General features: G+C 39.8%; 1 protein-coding gene across 2 annotated transcripts; it reads left to right on the forward strand.

The window, feature by feature from the left end:
• Positions 1-9,002: 9,002 nt before the first annotated feature.
• LOC147888803 (mannan endo-1,4-beta-mannosidase 8-like) lies at positions 9,003-11,070 on the forward strand. Of its 2 annotated transcripts, none has more exons than XM_087392411.1 (5): positions 9,003-9,311; positions 9,423-9,617; positions 9,752-9,874; positions 9,984-10,198; positions 10,319-11,070. In XM_087392411.1, the coding sequence occupies exons 1-5, from the start codon at positions 9,048-9,050 to the stop codon at positions 10,728-10,730; spliced, it is 1,209 nt and encodes a 402-aa protein (XP_087248537.1). In that variant the 5' UTR covers positions 9,003-9,047; the 3' UTR covers positions 10,731-11,070. The 2 variants fall into 2 exon arrangements, with proteins under 2 accessions (XP_087248537.1, XP_087248538.1); XM_087392412.1 differs by having other exon boundaries at positions 9,114-9,311; positions 9,443-9,617.
• Positions 11,071-15,801: the final 4,731 nt, after the last annotated feature.

A 15,801-nucleotide genomic window follows, 5' to 3' on the forward strand; every position in this document is an offset into this window, starting at 1 on the left:
TAAAACAAGGAAAGTTGGGGACAAAGAGTTATCCCTCAGCCACACTGGCTAGTCCCTGACTCCTCCAAGGGTCAGTTAACCCATAAACATTGAGTGTGAGAAAAGTGTATGGTTTATTTACCATTCTTACTCTTCCCCTTTTTTGCCTTGGGGGTAGGGCTTTTGGGTGGGGCACTTTAGCCTTTGACTTGAGAGATCCTTCTCTTGTTCAGGGTAGTGGCTTGAGGAAGTTCTTCCTCTAATTCCCCAATGCTTGATTCACTCATAATGGCATCTACTTGCTTGACATCCTCCTCAAACTCCCTAGACCAGCCAGGTTTAATTTCAGCCTCTTCCATTTGGGCATCCTGTATCCATTTCTCTGTTTCCTAGTCAATGAGTGCCTCAAAAGCATTGTTGGTGGCTAGTGGAAAAGTAACTCTCTCTTTCTCTTGTTGAGTATCAGGCTTCCTCTGTTCCTCTGTCTCTTTGACTTATCCCTTATCTGTCCCTATTTCTGCACTTTTCTCTAAAGGTTGATTCTTTGGTCTGCCTTTGATAGACCACGTGGGCTTGGGGGGGGACTGGCCTGTTGTTGAACTAGAACCTGAGTTTGTTTGGGTCTATTCCTCTTTAGAGGGCAACTTTTAACTGTGTGAGATGACAATCCACATAGAAAGTAGGAATTGGGGCGATTGCACACTCTCTTTCTTCTGGCTCAATAGCCACCTCTCCCTCGAGGCATCTGCATCAATACAGCCTGTCCTTCGACTCTTGTTTATAACTTCTCCCAGTTCTCTTGATGTTCCCCAGTTGTCTCCATTGGTTGGGGGAGGATCATTGATTGAAGGAGATGCGTTTCTCGATTGATTCATTGTGTTCACCTTTGTTGGAATAGAAGCACGATGCGAGAACGAGGGAGTGAAAAGACCTCCTCAGAATTCTTGGACGACGCTTGCATACAAGGGCCTTAATGACGATTTGGGAATCCACTACTAGAGGTTGGAGATTGAGGGACCAAAGTGCCAGCTCTTGTTAGCTCATGCTCTACAGAAGGCGAAAGTTTTGTGTCTTTTAGTGGTGGGAAGTGAGCAAGGTCACCACAAGCAAAATCACCTTCAAGTACTAGACGTCCTTCTCGAAGAGGTCAGCATCAAATCCATGCAAAGAGGGTCGTGTCACATCGAGTGTACATTGAGTTGAGGCTAGATTTGGAGGAGGACCTTTTCCTCCTGTGTCTGTCCCCATCTCTCATCATCCCTACCTAAATATTTTCGCTCATGACTCTTTTGATGATAAGAATGTTGCTAATGATACATGTGTTGTGCCCAGCCATGGTTATGGAGATTATATAGATGATGCAAAGTTGGGGTCATGACCAATTCCCATATAGATTTGATGTACTTAGATTCACCTAGTTTTAGGAAGATATAATGGAGTCTATGTTACATGTTGATAATACATGGAATGATCATGATGCTTATGTGGCTATGGAGAGGAGCATGGGATTGAGTTTGGTTCATGAAGATCCAAGATCTAGTGATTTTGGAAATCGGACATGATGCTTGCCTTGTATCAAAGACTACATGTGTTCTTTGGCATTGTAGTGGTGATTGGAAGCTAAGCAAGCAGGACCTAATAGGATTTGATTGCATCTCTATCTTGTTTGATGATGAATTGAATGCATGTGGGAATATGCATTTTTTAGGAGAGGGATATTATGGGATATTATGTATCCCATTTGGCATTAAGTGATGTACATTGTATTAATGATCATGAGGTTCATGTGGTGTTGCATGACTCTGAAGCCTATTGTGAGAAAGAAAGGGAACCTCATAAATCTAGAATCGAAGAGATTGCATGTGGTGAAGATTAGAGTGCTTTGTGTGAGTTTGTTGATAGAGTGGAAAAAGATGTGCCAACTTGGTGAGATGCCTATAATCGAGGACAAGTCTAGTTGTACATATTGGTGTCCTTAGAGAAGAAGACTCAAGCATAGGGGATGAGTAGTCAATTAATGTATCTGTCAGATCCTATTCTTGTCTTTTTTTGGATGAATTCAATAGATTGTACGATGCAAGTTCTTTTCTAGAGGTTGTGACAGATTCAGGTAGTGATGAGTGTCTTTATGCCTTTACTTCTTTTGCACACGATGAGGATATTGGTTTGTTTGAGAATGTTATAGCAGATATGTGCAACACTTATGGTGATTAGAATCTGCCAAGCCTTCTATGGGTTAATGCCTCTTGGTAGCTTGATTTTTGAGATTTTTCTATGCTTATGTGTGACACTTGGAACTTAAATGGATTTTGATACATTAGGCAAGATCTACAAATGACTATGCTAGGCCTTATCCTCTTCGAGGAATTTATCTATGCTCACAAGTATTGTGGAGTGGGTTTTGATACATTATTTGTCTATTTGAAGACATTGTGGATACAAGAATACCTATGGGTACTCAAACTGAGATGCAAAATATGTTTCGCAAATGAAGTGCTCCAGACTCTTGGTATTCACAAAGGATATGCTTTTGTGCTGGTAGGAACTATTAGAAAGATGGAGGCTCAAGAGTGCTATCTTGCATGGTTGTAAAAATGTTTTGATTACTAAAGAGGATAGTAACTATGATGGAGGGAGCGAGGCCAAAATTGTTAAGTCAAGACATATGGCAGGCATGAATGTACACCCATCGGTCTTGGGGGGAAAGGATGTGTGAAATTTTTGCTATTGGGCACATGTTCCTTGGTTTATGGATTATTATTGTATGTACATTCATGCTAAAGGGCGGTACTACATATATGGCTACAATAGGTAGAAATTGGGTGAGTGGATAAGCCTCGGATAAGCGTATTAATAGGTGGCCTTTGTGGAAGAGCACATATATATTGCTTGATATTACACATAAGGATATGAATAGGTGGCCTCTCTGGAAGAGCACACATATGTATTACATATATGGCTACATCAAATAGAAATTGGGTGAGTGGATAAGTCTGTGAATCGCGGTGGCCTCTATGGAAGAGCACACATATATCATTTGATTTGCAAGAAGCATTCGTTGGATTCTAGCATCAAAGAAGTGCTCCTTTCCTTCTTTCTCCATCTTGTTCTTAATCGCAAAGGCCCGCAAGGCTTACTATAGATGTATATTTCTCATAGTACTTACAATTTTTCCATCCCAAAAAGGATTTATTGGAGATGATTAGAATGGCAAATGATTTTGCTCTTTGAGATACCTTTCTATTTATGTAAATATCCACATGGTCAACAACATCTAGTACGTGGCATTTCTTTATGATAAATGATAGAATTTTTGTTTGTAAAAGCCAATTGTTATTGTCACAAAAACTAATGCAAAATTGCATTCCAAAGTAGCTTCATAAGACAAGTTGATGCAAATTTCATGATGTCATCATTTTTAGGAATGTTGAGAAAGTCCAATGATTTTGAGACTATCTACTTTGGAAACTATGAACAAAACGAGACCTTATAATGTGTTTATATAGTATCGTTATACTTATGCAGTTGCAATGTTGCAAAGTAATGATTTTAGCATCCACCATCATCTCTTTTTGGTCAATCGGACATGCAACACTACTCTAAGCCCTCTCTATGCTATTTGTTAAATTAGATGTTTTGCAATAGATTTTAACACTTTATCATAGCTCATTTTTCCTCTCATCATTGGATCCTTGAAATGATATATTAATTCTAGTCTTCATGTTCCCTCATCACTAATTTTACAGCAACATGATTGTTAAGAGTTTCCTTTTCATTTAAACATGTAAGTGGTTCATTTTTTTTAAAAGATTTTGGCTACTATTGAGTTTTTGTGGGCTTGCATAATTGTCTTCCATAATTTAAGTACATGATATGCTTTCTTGTATGTAGGCACATGCATGACAATGTAGAACCACAAAGGTCAAAATGGTCATTGTCTATGTATATTGCTTACTATGATTTCCTTTTGATCCATTTATTTATTTCTACATTTTGAAGAATATTCTTACAAAATGCCTTGGCCTTTACTTACAATGCTATTGTAGTATTGTTACAAAAGTATTTCCTTCACCAAGAGCAAAACAATTATTCATAGTTAGTTTAATTTTTTTGTATTCAAGTAAAACACATTGACAACAAATGTAAAACATTTGGACAATAAATTTTAAAAAAATTATAATAATTAAAAAAGGAGGCAATGATAGTGACCAAAGTTCTAACTTCTCTTCATTCATTGCAATAATAAATTACATGCTCAAATTTATAGGATATGATTTATATCGACACAATCTCCTCATCTTCTATAGAATTTGCCAGTTGGAGGTTAGAGGCTTGCTTGTGGTCTCTTGCAAGAAATCCATGGTATTTTAAACTTGCATTTCTTATTGGGAGCCATTTAGAGGTTAGAGGCTTGCTTGTGGTCTCTTGCAAGCAATCCATGGTATATTAAACTTGCATTTCTTATTGGGAGCTTTTTCTGTCCTCTAGCTTCAAATAGTTGAATTCACAAGTATTCACCTTGTTAAGTTAAATTCCTTGCTAGATTGCCATTTCTTGGCTGAACAATTCTTGTACCTGACTACATCAATGCCTACCCTTCTACCTTTACTGCAGGAGTTCAATACCCTAAGCTCACTTTTTAACACTTTTTTGATGACATATTTTATTCTACAAATGTGACTACAACACCCATCCAAATGGCCATATAAGATCACATGGCCGTATCAAGAAAATATTGTTAATTCTTACATCTTAAAGAGGATCAAATCCCTCTCTTGGCTTATTGCAGGCTATTCCAACATAGTGATCTTCAAGGTCATCAATAGCAAAAACCTCGAGATACTACCTCACCTCATTAGCATTATTTAACATGCTATCTTTCCATTGGATCCATGGCCATAATCTATGGAAATGTTCTTCGTGAATCATAGTAGGATTGTTGATGCAAGAAAGCACTTTGTTCCTATAATCAATTACTGGAGAGATCCATGACTTGTCTACTCTTTCACTGTTGTCATTTTCAATCCAAGGCATCCAATACTCCACATGCTTCCTCAATCTATATAGTACTAAAATATTTTTCATTTAAGTACTCATGTAATCAAATCATTTTTGGTTGTCCTATAAGGAGCATTGGCCTTCCATTTGCATGATGACCTTGTGGTCATATTGAGACTCTTAGACCTCCACAGGCTTCTTTTTGCAATGGATATTCAATGGGAATCATGTTTGAATGATTTCTCCAACCGATATCATTGTTGTGATAATATGGTTTTTAGTAAGCACGTATTGTAATAAAAAAATTGATGGAGGTTCAAGGGCTTCATTATAACCACTTGGTTGTGATAAATTCCTTGAACCTCGATGATCTCCTTTGCAATCTAGTAGTGAGGATGTATTACAAAAAAGACAAACATGGAGGTTTGAAAGCTTCCTTATGCTCACATGGTCATAATGAATCCCTTGGACTCCATGAGATGCTTTCCTGCAATGGACCTTTACTAATGACCGCATGACCATTATGAGACCTCCAACCAAGTGCATTACTTCTACATGGTTGTCAGTAAATATTTATTTCAAGAAGGATTCAACGGAGGTTAAAGGGCATAATTGTGACCACGTGAAATCTTACATCTCCACAAGCTTCTTTCTTTCAATGTATCTTTATTGAAAACCCCTTGGTACTCACACAAACCAAGTTCATTACAAAGATATGGTTGCTACTAAGGATGTATTGTAAGAAAGAAGTCGGTGGTGATACAAGGGCTTCCAAATGACAACATGATTGTCATGAGCTCCATGAACCTCTCATTAAGGCTTTTTGCATTCCATTAGCAAGGATTTCTTGCAAAAATTATCCCATGGAGGTTCAAAGGCATCTTGATGGGATTATTTCTTGTAGTTGATCTTTTTTAAAATGATCACATGGTCATAATGAGCGCTCCAAAAAATTACATTATGACTATATGGTCATCAATAAGGATAATTTGCAATAAAGGAACCTTGGGAGGTCCATGGGCTTCATTATTACCATGTGTTCAAAATGAATCCCTCTAGATCTTGATGGTTTTCTTTCTTGCAATGATGACCACGTGGTCATAATGAGTCCTCAAGCTAGGCCACCATAGGATTTGGGTCCTTATGAGGTGCCCATAGAACTTATTGCACCTCAAGTATAAATAGAGAAAGCAAAAGATGTACGGGTTCTAATGGGGGGAGCGATGGTACTTAAGGAGGATAGGAAGCTAGAAGATCCCACCCTTCTAAAGTGGGGTAAGTACTATACCTTTGGATGAGTGAAACAAATCCACCATAGGATTTGGGTCCTTATGAGGTGTGCATAGAACTTACTGCACCTCAAGTATAAATAGAGCAAGAAAAAGATGTACGAGTTCTAATGGGGAGAGCAAGTGGGGTTAGTACTATACCTTTGGAAGAGACAAGACATTTGAGATAGATATTCTACATCACTTTGCAGCTCCATAGTGGACATAGCATAGAGAATGCATGCATTTTTATGTAGCACACCTAATGAAGAGCTTTTCCAAGAAGCCGCACATTGTGGTCACCATTGTAGGGCTCTTACCATGGGATGTTAAAGAACAAGAGCAAATCCCATGTACTTCAATTCGCCTAGCTCCCACATGTCTACATTTGGGGAATGCCTTAGCATTTATTTTGACTCACTTATTTTTGTATCTACTTGATTTAGTCAATGTCACCTACTCTATCGATCAATTGATCTCACATCCACTTACCTTGATCAAAGGTGCCTCGATTTCCTTCACCCTATGTAACCCCTGTTGTTTTTAGAACTTTGCCAATACTCATGCAGAGTTAATTCATTGTAGGTCCTTTGGGCTTAGAAAAGTGTAGTCCGCTTATCGTGCTCCTTCAACACCATTCCAATCACATAGGTTACCTTGATGCAACCATCTATTCATCTATAATTCCCTCACTCACTCAACGTGTCAACAAAGTATTAGAAGGAAATTATCCATCCAGACCACCTCTCTTAGATCTCACTCCAAGGGTTGCATGCCTTTTTGAGTAGCTTGAGGATTGGTGGCATTATGACCAACATGGAATTCTTTCAAGGTGGTGTTATTTGAGGAGGATGCATCAAAGGCAATACTCATGGCAATGGTAGATAGAATGAATACTTGCAACAATGGTAGGCTTGGATATAGACCTTCGTGGAAGGAGAAAACCCCCAACTAGAAAATTAATTTGAGATTCGTTTAGATTCAAACACAAAATCAAATCATCTGGAGCCCATTACATGACAAAAACTCCAAGCTATGATGAATGAATAAGGCAAGTTAAGAAAGCTTCATCATCGGCTAATCCACCAAATAATAACATGGTTCCAAAAATAGTGTTCGGAGGACCAAAAGCTAAATCCTTGGGTGCAACAGTGGAGAGAGTGATGACAGAATCATAATTCATGAGGGCAAAAAGTGGAGATGCCAATGGACACAAGGATTGGAAAATTGGAACTTCAACACTCGATTGGTAGGTTGCAATCGCTACGTAGTGCATACAAGGGTAAAAACCAAGGTGTTTGCATTCATAGCTCCCAAATTAACATATAACTATAGAAGGAATTGTGATATGTTTTGTTCAACGAATATGGAATAAACATTAATAACATCTAGTATGTGAGTTTTGCAATCAGATGTACATGTACTTTTCTAATTGTGACTATGTGAATACAAGTGTCATTCTTATTTGTGGCTCATTGAATACAAAGTGCCATTCTTATTTCCTTGCTCATGGCATAATCGCTTACTTTATGCATTGCTTATTTTTCCCCAATTCACAATCACTTATTTTTTGAGGTTTCAAATGGATGTTTGTCACACGAATTACAAGGGAGGGATATTCCATAAAAGCAAATAATTAGGTACATTGGATATTCATGGAAAAATAATTATTATATATTCTAATGGGCTTCTATTATGCAAGTCAAGTTGATTGACATGTAACATTACACCAAGAATGTGATTAGCAAGTTAAATTTACTTATCAGAATAATAGCATAGATTTTGAGCACACCATAGTCTAGGAAAGGTTATGGTAAAGAGTTCCACTCTCCAAGTGTTTACCATGGCTAAGATGAGTGAGAGCAATGCTAAGAGCATAGTGGATATTATTTGTAAAGTCAAGGCATTAAGGTGATTAAGATGGGTGGTTGTGATGCCCAATATATAATTGACTATGGGTGAGAGCAATGCCATGAGTGAGAACATTGTAATTTGGGATACTATATTATAAAGTCAAAGCATTAATGTGAATATGATGCCTAATATATCATTGACCATGAATGCCTTAATAAATGGGAGGACATGGAATTGTAAGAGGAAAATGTGTCATGATGTGGTCATGGCCACATGTGAGTTATACCATGAGACTGCCTAAGGTCAATGGCAACATGGCTTGAGTAGATTTGAAAGTTTCAATGAAAAATGAAGCTTTTCCAATGGGAAGTTTGGAGGATGGGAAGGGGTGAAGGGTGGGTAGAAGAGGGTGACAAGCCAAGCACTTGAACATGAAGTTGACTTAGGTTTGATACTCTTCTCTCACGCCTCTTTTCACTTTGCTCCACTCACCTTCACTCTCTTGGCTCAACTCCTTCCACACAAATCGTTGGTGAGGGAGAAATTTGAGGAATAAAGTAGCACTTATTGGGTTGCCTTGGCTATTTATGGTGAGGTGCAATGAATTTGCACAAAATGGCGAGGCTTTCATGAAGAGTGGATGTGAGAGGTAGAGAGAAGACCTATGTTGGAGACATGGCGTGGCCACCGATCGAGTGCTGCCATGGGTAGGGCCACATGCCACATGCTTCCCTGCACTCTCAAGAGGACCACTCGAGGGATGGCATGGTGGGTGGGAGGTTGCATAGGAAGGTGGGGGGAAGAAGCCGAGAAGCGAAGAACGTGGACAAGGAAGGGAGAAGTAAGCTTAAGGAGAGGCCAAACAAGAAGGACAAAGCTTGAAGCAAGGAGAGGCAGCAACAATAAAGGAGCCATGAGAGGAAAGGGGGGGCTCGAGGAGAGCAATCAATGGCTTGGCCTTTAACGTCCTCCTTTGTCTCAACAAATGGCAATCAGTTCTTTGTAGAGGGGAATCCCTTGTATGTGCATGGCTTCAATGCCTACTTCCTAATGGCAATCAGTGTTGATCCTCTAACTCGTTCCAAAGTCTCTTCTCTTCTCCAGCAAGCCTCCTCTTCTGGCCTCAATTCTGTTCGCTCTTGGGCTTTCAACGATGGCTCTTATCAGGCCCTCCAGACCTCCCCTGGCCTCTACGATGAGAAGGTCTTCCAGGTGCCCTTCGCACATTTTCCACCTTTCTTGCCTCTTCCCTCCTTTCTTGCCTCCATCTTCGCATTCAGCTTTGATCTCCTTCGCCTTCTCGCTCATTTTGTGCTTCCTCAGGCCCTCGATTTTGTCATCAGTCAGGCTCGACTTGTGCGTCTCCGGCTCATCTTCTCCCTCGTCAACAACTGGGGTGATTACGGGGGAAAACCGCAGTACGTTCAGTGGGCTCGCAATGCTGGCTCCTCCCTTGCCTCCGAGGATGATTTCTTCACAGATTCCACTGTCAAAGGGTTCTATAAGAACCATGTTAAGGTGTGACCTTGCTATGCTTACACCTTCACATTCCTCGATTTCACTCAAACTGCACAAATGTGGAAGTTCAAAATGCGGTTCTGAACAAATGCTTGCTGACCAGACTTCGAATTTTCCTTGTTTTTGGCGTGTAGACGGTGCTGACAAGAATCAACACCATCACTGGAGTAGCTTACAAGGACGATCCAACGATTCTGGCATGGGAACTTATGAACGAACCTCGGTGTACCAGCGATCCATCTGGAAACACCTTTCAGGTATTGTCTTTGGAATTCGAATTCCGGAACAAGTAGCCACGCAGCAAACTCGCATGATTCTGGGTGCTTTCAAATTTCACTTGCAAATCTAAAGGGGCTCAAAATATAGGCGTGGGTCGAAGAGATGGCACGGTATGTTAAAGCAATCGATTGCAACCATCTTCTGGGAATTGGTTCGGAAGGTTTCTATGGCCCTTCCGACCCAGCTAGAGCCAGCTACGCAAATCCCAACGATTATGCCCAGCAAGTCGGGACGGATTTTTTGCGAAATCACCAAGTAGCTGGTATCGACTTTGCTGGAGCCCATGGCTACCCGGACTCCTGGTGAGCTGTGAAGTCTTTGATTGCACTTGTTTCTTCGTATAGCTCAGATTTCCCCAAAACCTACTAGAAGCACATCAAAACCGCTCTATCTAACCAATATGAATGCGTTCGACTGTGAAGGCTGGGATCTAATGCGAAAGTATTGGAACACAATTCATTTGTACAAAACTGGCTGGCAGCCCACATATCCGACTGCACGATGACCCTCCAAATGCCATTCCTATTAGGGGAGTTTGGAATATCCAATAAAGCTCCGGATTACAAGCCAGAGAACAGAGAAAGCTTTCTTGCTACGATCTATACGGTGTTATATGTATCGGCGTTAAGCGGAGGAGCAGGTGGAGGGGGTCTTGTGTGGCAGCTGTTTCCTGAAGGGTTAGAGAACTACAGCGATGGATACCAGATCATCCTCTCGCAAGACCCCACAATTTCTCGATTGATAGGTCAGCAGTCACAGAGGCTGCAAGAACTGACCGCTCTTGCTCCTAAGAAGCGGAAGGCCACCTGTCCAATCAAGCTCAACTGCTGGTAGATGCACATTTATGAGGAAAAGCTTGTCGTGTTTATGGCTGGGGAGAGGTCATCTTACATCTTTGCTGCATAGCTATGTTGCTTGTGTCGATATTAATGGGAAGAATGATTCTAAATAAGCAGAGTTGCTGAGATAAATGTTGCACGATATGTAAGCCGCACATTCACTCTCCACGTGATGTTGAATCACCTCAGTCCCTTACTATCCTATCCGCTATCAGCCTTACTTTGATTCATTCATTCAATACCACAGATTGTCCTTTGTTATAGGTTTTATCATAATTTGTATCAATTTATTCAACATTACAGCAGCTGGCTCATTATTTTGTTAATGCTATCACTTGTATACTTATTTGTTCAATATATTCATTCAACATTACAGCACGCTGCCTCATTTGTTCTCATTGTTTGGTACTTGCTGCCACTTAATTTATATTCATTTTTCAATAATGCAGATTATCGGTTTGGCTACATGCTAACTTCTATTTGTGTGATTGCAACACGGCGAGAGTGAGAACTCAATTATTGAATAACCAGAGTTAGTTGAGTATTGGAGGAGTATTCAGCTCTCTAGGAATTAGAATGAGTGAACGAGTCATTAATGTTGTGATGAGGAAAGATCTGCTACCAATGTGTGTGTAAGGTTGGAACCCAAGTCAATATAGTTTGTGCATCTTAGAGCTGTAAGAAAAAGAATGCAAGCGGTGGATTTGGTTACCATTTCTGGTGGGCGGTATTTAATGGAGAGGCTGCAGATATTATGCAGGAGCTTTGTGCAAAGATATGTCACCTTCACAGTTCAATTTGAATTATAAGTGCTGTTATTGTATTCGTCAGTGATTTACTGAAGGCTGGCACTCCTTAAGGTTTATAACCTGCATCTGAACAAGTATTGCTATTACTCTACGTTCCCAACAGCAGCAGATCTGCTGACATTGTGTGTGTGTGTGTGTGTGTGAGAGAGAGAGAGAGAGAGAGAGAGAGTCCGTCCGCCACCCCAGCCTCTTTTTGCCTTCCCTTTTAGGGAGTATTTATTGTTTGTTTACTTCATGCGAGGCACATTGCTGAAATGAGCTACACCAAGAGAAGCTAATCAAGACCCCATGTAACTGTAGAGCCTAGGCCTCAAAAGTGTAGGTATCTTCTTGTCTTCGGTCCAAGACTCTCCCAATCTCTTGACTTGGGAGCATGACACGTGAGCAGGGGAGGCGTTTTTGTGGATGGCCAAGCTACTAAACAATAATCCTAAGTTGGTTCCTTGGATTGAAGAATCAATTTGTTGGGTTCGGCTCATGACCTCATGGTTTTGTTGCAGAATGACTGCTGCGATCCCATTCTTTTCCCTCTGATCAGAGCTCACATGTAAATATTCCCTTTTGAGGACAGAATGTGTACTAAGGTCCAGACAGATGGGGAGCATTTGTTGCATCATGTGCAGGATTGATGCATGTGACATCCCGCTCTTCTTAAAGTCAACAGGAATCAGGCATCCGATGAGAGGTGCATCTTGCTCCTGCTGTGCTGAACAAGGTAATGCCATTGTCAACTAGTGAACATAACCTGCCAGTCTGCCTGTATAGTCTAGTTCGTGTCCTAATAGACCTCCATAAGCATCTCAAGGTACTGTCGATGTGACTAATCCCATGGTATCCAATAACTCGATAAGGTGTGACTTCTTCCCCTTCGGTTTCTCCTCAGTGAAGAGATACAAATGAACCCACGTTATTTGGCTTGTCTGGTATCTGGATGAATGTTGCCCTCCTATTCCATCAGGGGAAACCTCTGGTAGGGAAGATTTGTGCGCCATTTCGCAGGCCTGCATACCATTGTCCTTGCCACAATCTTTTTGGAAAGGTTGGTTGGAGAGTGTGCTAGGACATGTGAATGTAAGAAACAGCATCTGATGATAAGATATTCAGTGACTCTAAAAGTCAATGGATATGGAGGGCTGCACTCTTAAATTTTGGCTGATTTTTTCGACTTGATATACTGAAGTGATTTCTGGTTGTTGACTTTCCCTTTCAAAGCCAAAATTTGTCGCAATTGCTTGCTGAGCTGAGTACTGGATCAAGTGACAGGAATGAAATTTGACGACTGGTTTTCAAAGGTGGTACAGGCAATGAAAGACTGCTTGGACTGGAGACTTATGCAAGCCGTAACAGTAAAGGCACACAAATAGAAATTGGTGTTACCAGTTCTGATGATGACAGTTTTGAACTAGTATTAAACCTAGGAAAGCAGCTCTAGATCTGGTGTTCCTTGGGACTTATCTTGATGTGAATTTGGTAGAAAACAAATGTGGCTGTAGCACATCAGGCTTGGTGAGTATTTTAGCCTACCATGCAACAAATGGAAGCTGAATGGTTGTACTCCAACACAGTTTAACTCATTTCAACAATGCTAGGGACGGTTCAGTCTAATTCTGTTATTACGCCCAAACTAGTGGCAGAAGTGTTAAAATTGCCTCTGACTAATCAGAACAAATGGAGAAATCTTCAGAAGATGTCATGATTGTAGAAATTGGTGTACCAGAAACAACCAGAAGTTATTATGCGGCGAAGAATGTTACTGACCTACAGAGGAGCTACCAGCTTGCATGGTATCTTGAGAGGGTGTTATTGTTAGTTAAACGATGAGAAAATTAAGTGGGATAGTTACGTGCATGCAAAGATTATTGGGAAATTATGCACAGAGAATCTTCTCAGATATCTAGACTCGCACCTATTCTGGCGGTGCTCTTTCAAAAAAAGCAGAATTCATTGTTAGTAATTCCATCAAAGGTAACAGAGTTGGATGCCAGGTAAATGGATTCAATTGGTGAACCACCAAACAAAGATGTTGTAGTTCCAAGTCTCAGTTTTAAGAATGATACATCAAAGGTGTTCAAGGATCTCCTTGAGGCAGGTTATACAGCTGCAAAAGCAAAAGGGCTAATGCAATCAAAGCCAAAGGAATTATTAGAAGATAAATTATGGTATTCACTGCTCTACACATAACACAAAAGTCGCCTATACTACAGCACTCACATCAAACAGTAGCAAAGCTGGTCACAAAGTTACATTTGAACAGAGAGAAATTCAGCATACAGTCGACAACTTCTGATTCAGAATCAAAAAAAGATCAAGTGAGACTGGAAGCAACATTAAGTTTTCCACATCTCATATGGATATAACCACAGCTAAAGCTAAAAAAGCAGTAAATGCCTTTGAAGAGCAGTAAGTTACAAAGCAATTTTTTTAAGAAAAAAAATAAAACGAGTTGGAAAGTTTGAATTTTGACATGCAACAATAGTTAGCAACTAGGATTCAGCATAAAGAAGAGTTTGTCCTACTAGAAAATGTTGGCACAGAAAGCGCCACGAGTGCACCGGGTCCAGGGGTCCCAAGCCCTGCCCCCTAGCCATGCAACAAAGCCTCTCTCTCCTCCAAAAAGTCCCGGGAGGGATGAGAGAGGGGGCAAACAAGTCTTTTATATTCGAGCCCCCCAAGGGGGCACGAATGCGTATGGGATTAGTCTCCCATCAAATTGCCACGTGTCGACATCATGCTAGCTCCACACACAAACCATGCTCCATTTTAGCCAACGGAGGGGTGAAGGCAACCACCTCCAACAAAAAAGAGACTAGAAGAAGTAGAAAATCAATTGCAAATTCAAAAGGAATAGACTTACATCAAACATCAGTTGTATTTCGACATATATATTTTATCGTATTTCAACTATGCATCAGTTTGCCTATATTATAGCTTTATGTGTGCGATGAAAATTATACTTGCAGGTTTTTATAAGGATTTCACATAACGTGTATGGTACACACACACACACACACACACACACACATATAAACATACATATATATATATACACACACACACACACACATGCACATATACATACACACACATACCCATACACATACACATACATACATACATACATATATAAGATGCACATTTTCTCATGTTTGACTATGCATGGTGCATAATTTCTCAAAATTGATGCATCAATATGCTTATATACCATACGTCTATGGGTGAGATGGTCATTCAAACTTTTATAAGACCTTTTGATGAGTAAAAGCATTGTACTCACAAGGATCGAACATATACATATGTATGCACATTTTCTCATGTTTGACTATGCGTGGTGCATAATTTCCCAAAATTGATGTCAATATGCTTATATACCATACGACTATCGGTGAGATGGTCATTCAAACTTTTCTAAGATCTTTCAATGAGTAAAAGCATTGTACTCACAAGGATCGGACATGATTTCTATGATGTGTAATGCACATTCTCTCATTTTCTACCATGCATGTAATTATCAAATCAGTAAGCTTGTAATACCTCTATGTGTTTGATAGTCCTGAAACTTTTCAATGACCTTTAAATGTGTAATTGTTCTTACAAGGGTCTTAGAAAAGTTTTAATGATGTAAGCATATTAAAACTTTTCTAAGACCTTCAATGAGTAAAAACATTGTTCTTACAAGGGTCCTTACTCATTTAAAGGTCATTGAAAAGTTTCACACAAAGGTATATTAAAACCTTACTGATGCAGAATCTGTCAACGATTATGCACCATGCATGGTAGAAAATGAGGAAATGTGCATCTCCAACCACGCAACTTGTGCCAAAGGTCATTGCAGATTTTTATGATCATCGAACACATAAAGCTATGGAATAAGCATACTGATGAGAAGTTGTTTCAATTATGCACCATGCATGGCAAAAAATGAGGAAGTGTGCATGCTCCAATATACAAGTCATGTTTGATCCTAACGAAAGTTTGTGAGTACAAGTATCTTTGTGAGTACAAGTATCTTACTCATAGAAATATAATTTCAAACCATCGCACACATAGAGGTATGGTATAAGTATAACGATATACAATCATTTAGCAAGTACGGACCATGTGTAGAAAAGGTGAAAATGTGCATGTCCCACTATGCAAATATTGGAAATTTGCTACTAAAGGGCCTACTTCATTTGAATCTATTTGCAAAGTTTCAAAGCCATGGCACTCGTATAGGTATGGTAGAAGCATACTTATACAGTTGTTTGAAAAATATGC

Source organism: Dipteris shenzhenensis, chromosome 21 (genome assembly GCF_047967505.1).
Source record: "Dipteris shenzhenensis isolate YYH24624 ecotype China chromosome 21, Dip_SZ_1.0, whole genome shotgun sequence".
NCBI lineage: Eukaryota > Viridiplantae > Streptophyta > Polypodiopsida > Gleicheniales > Dipteridaceae > Dipteris > Dipteris shenzhenensis.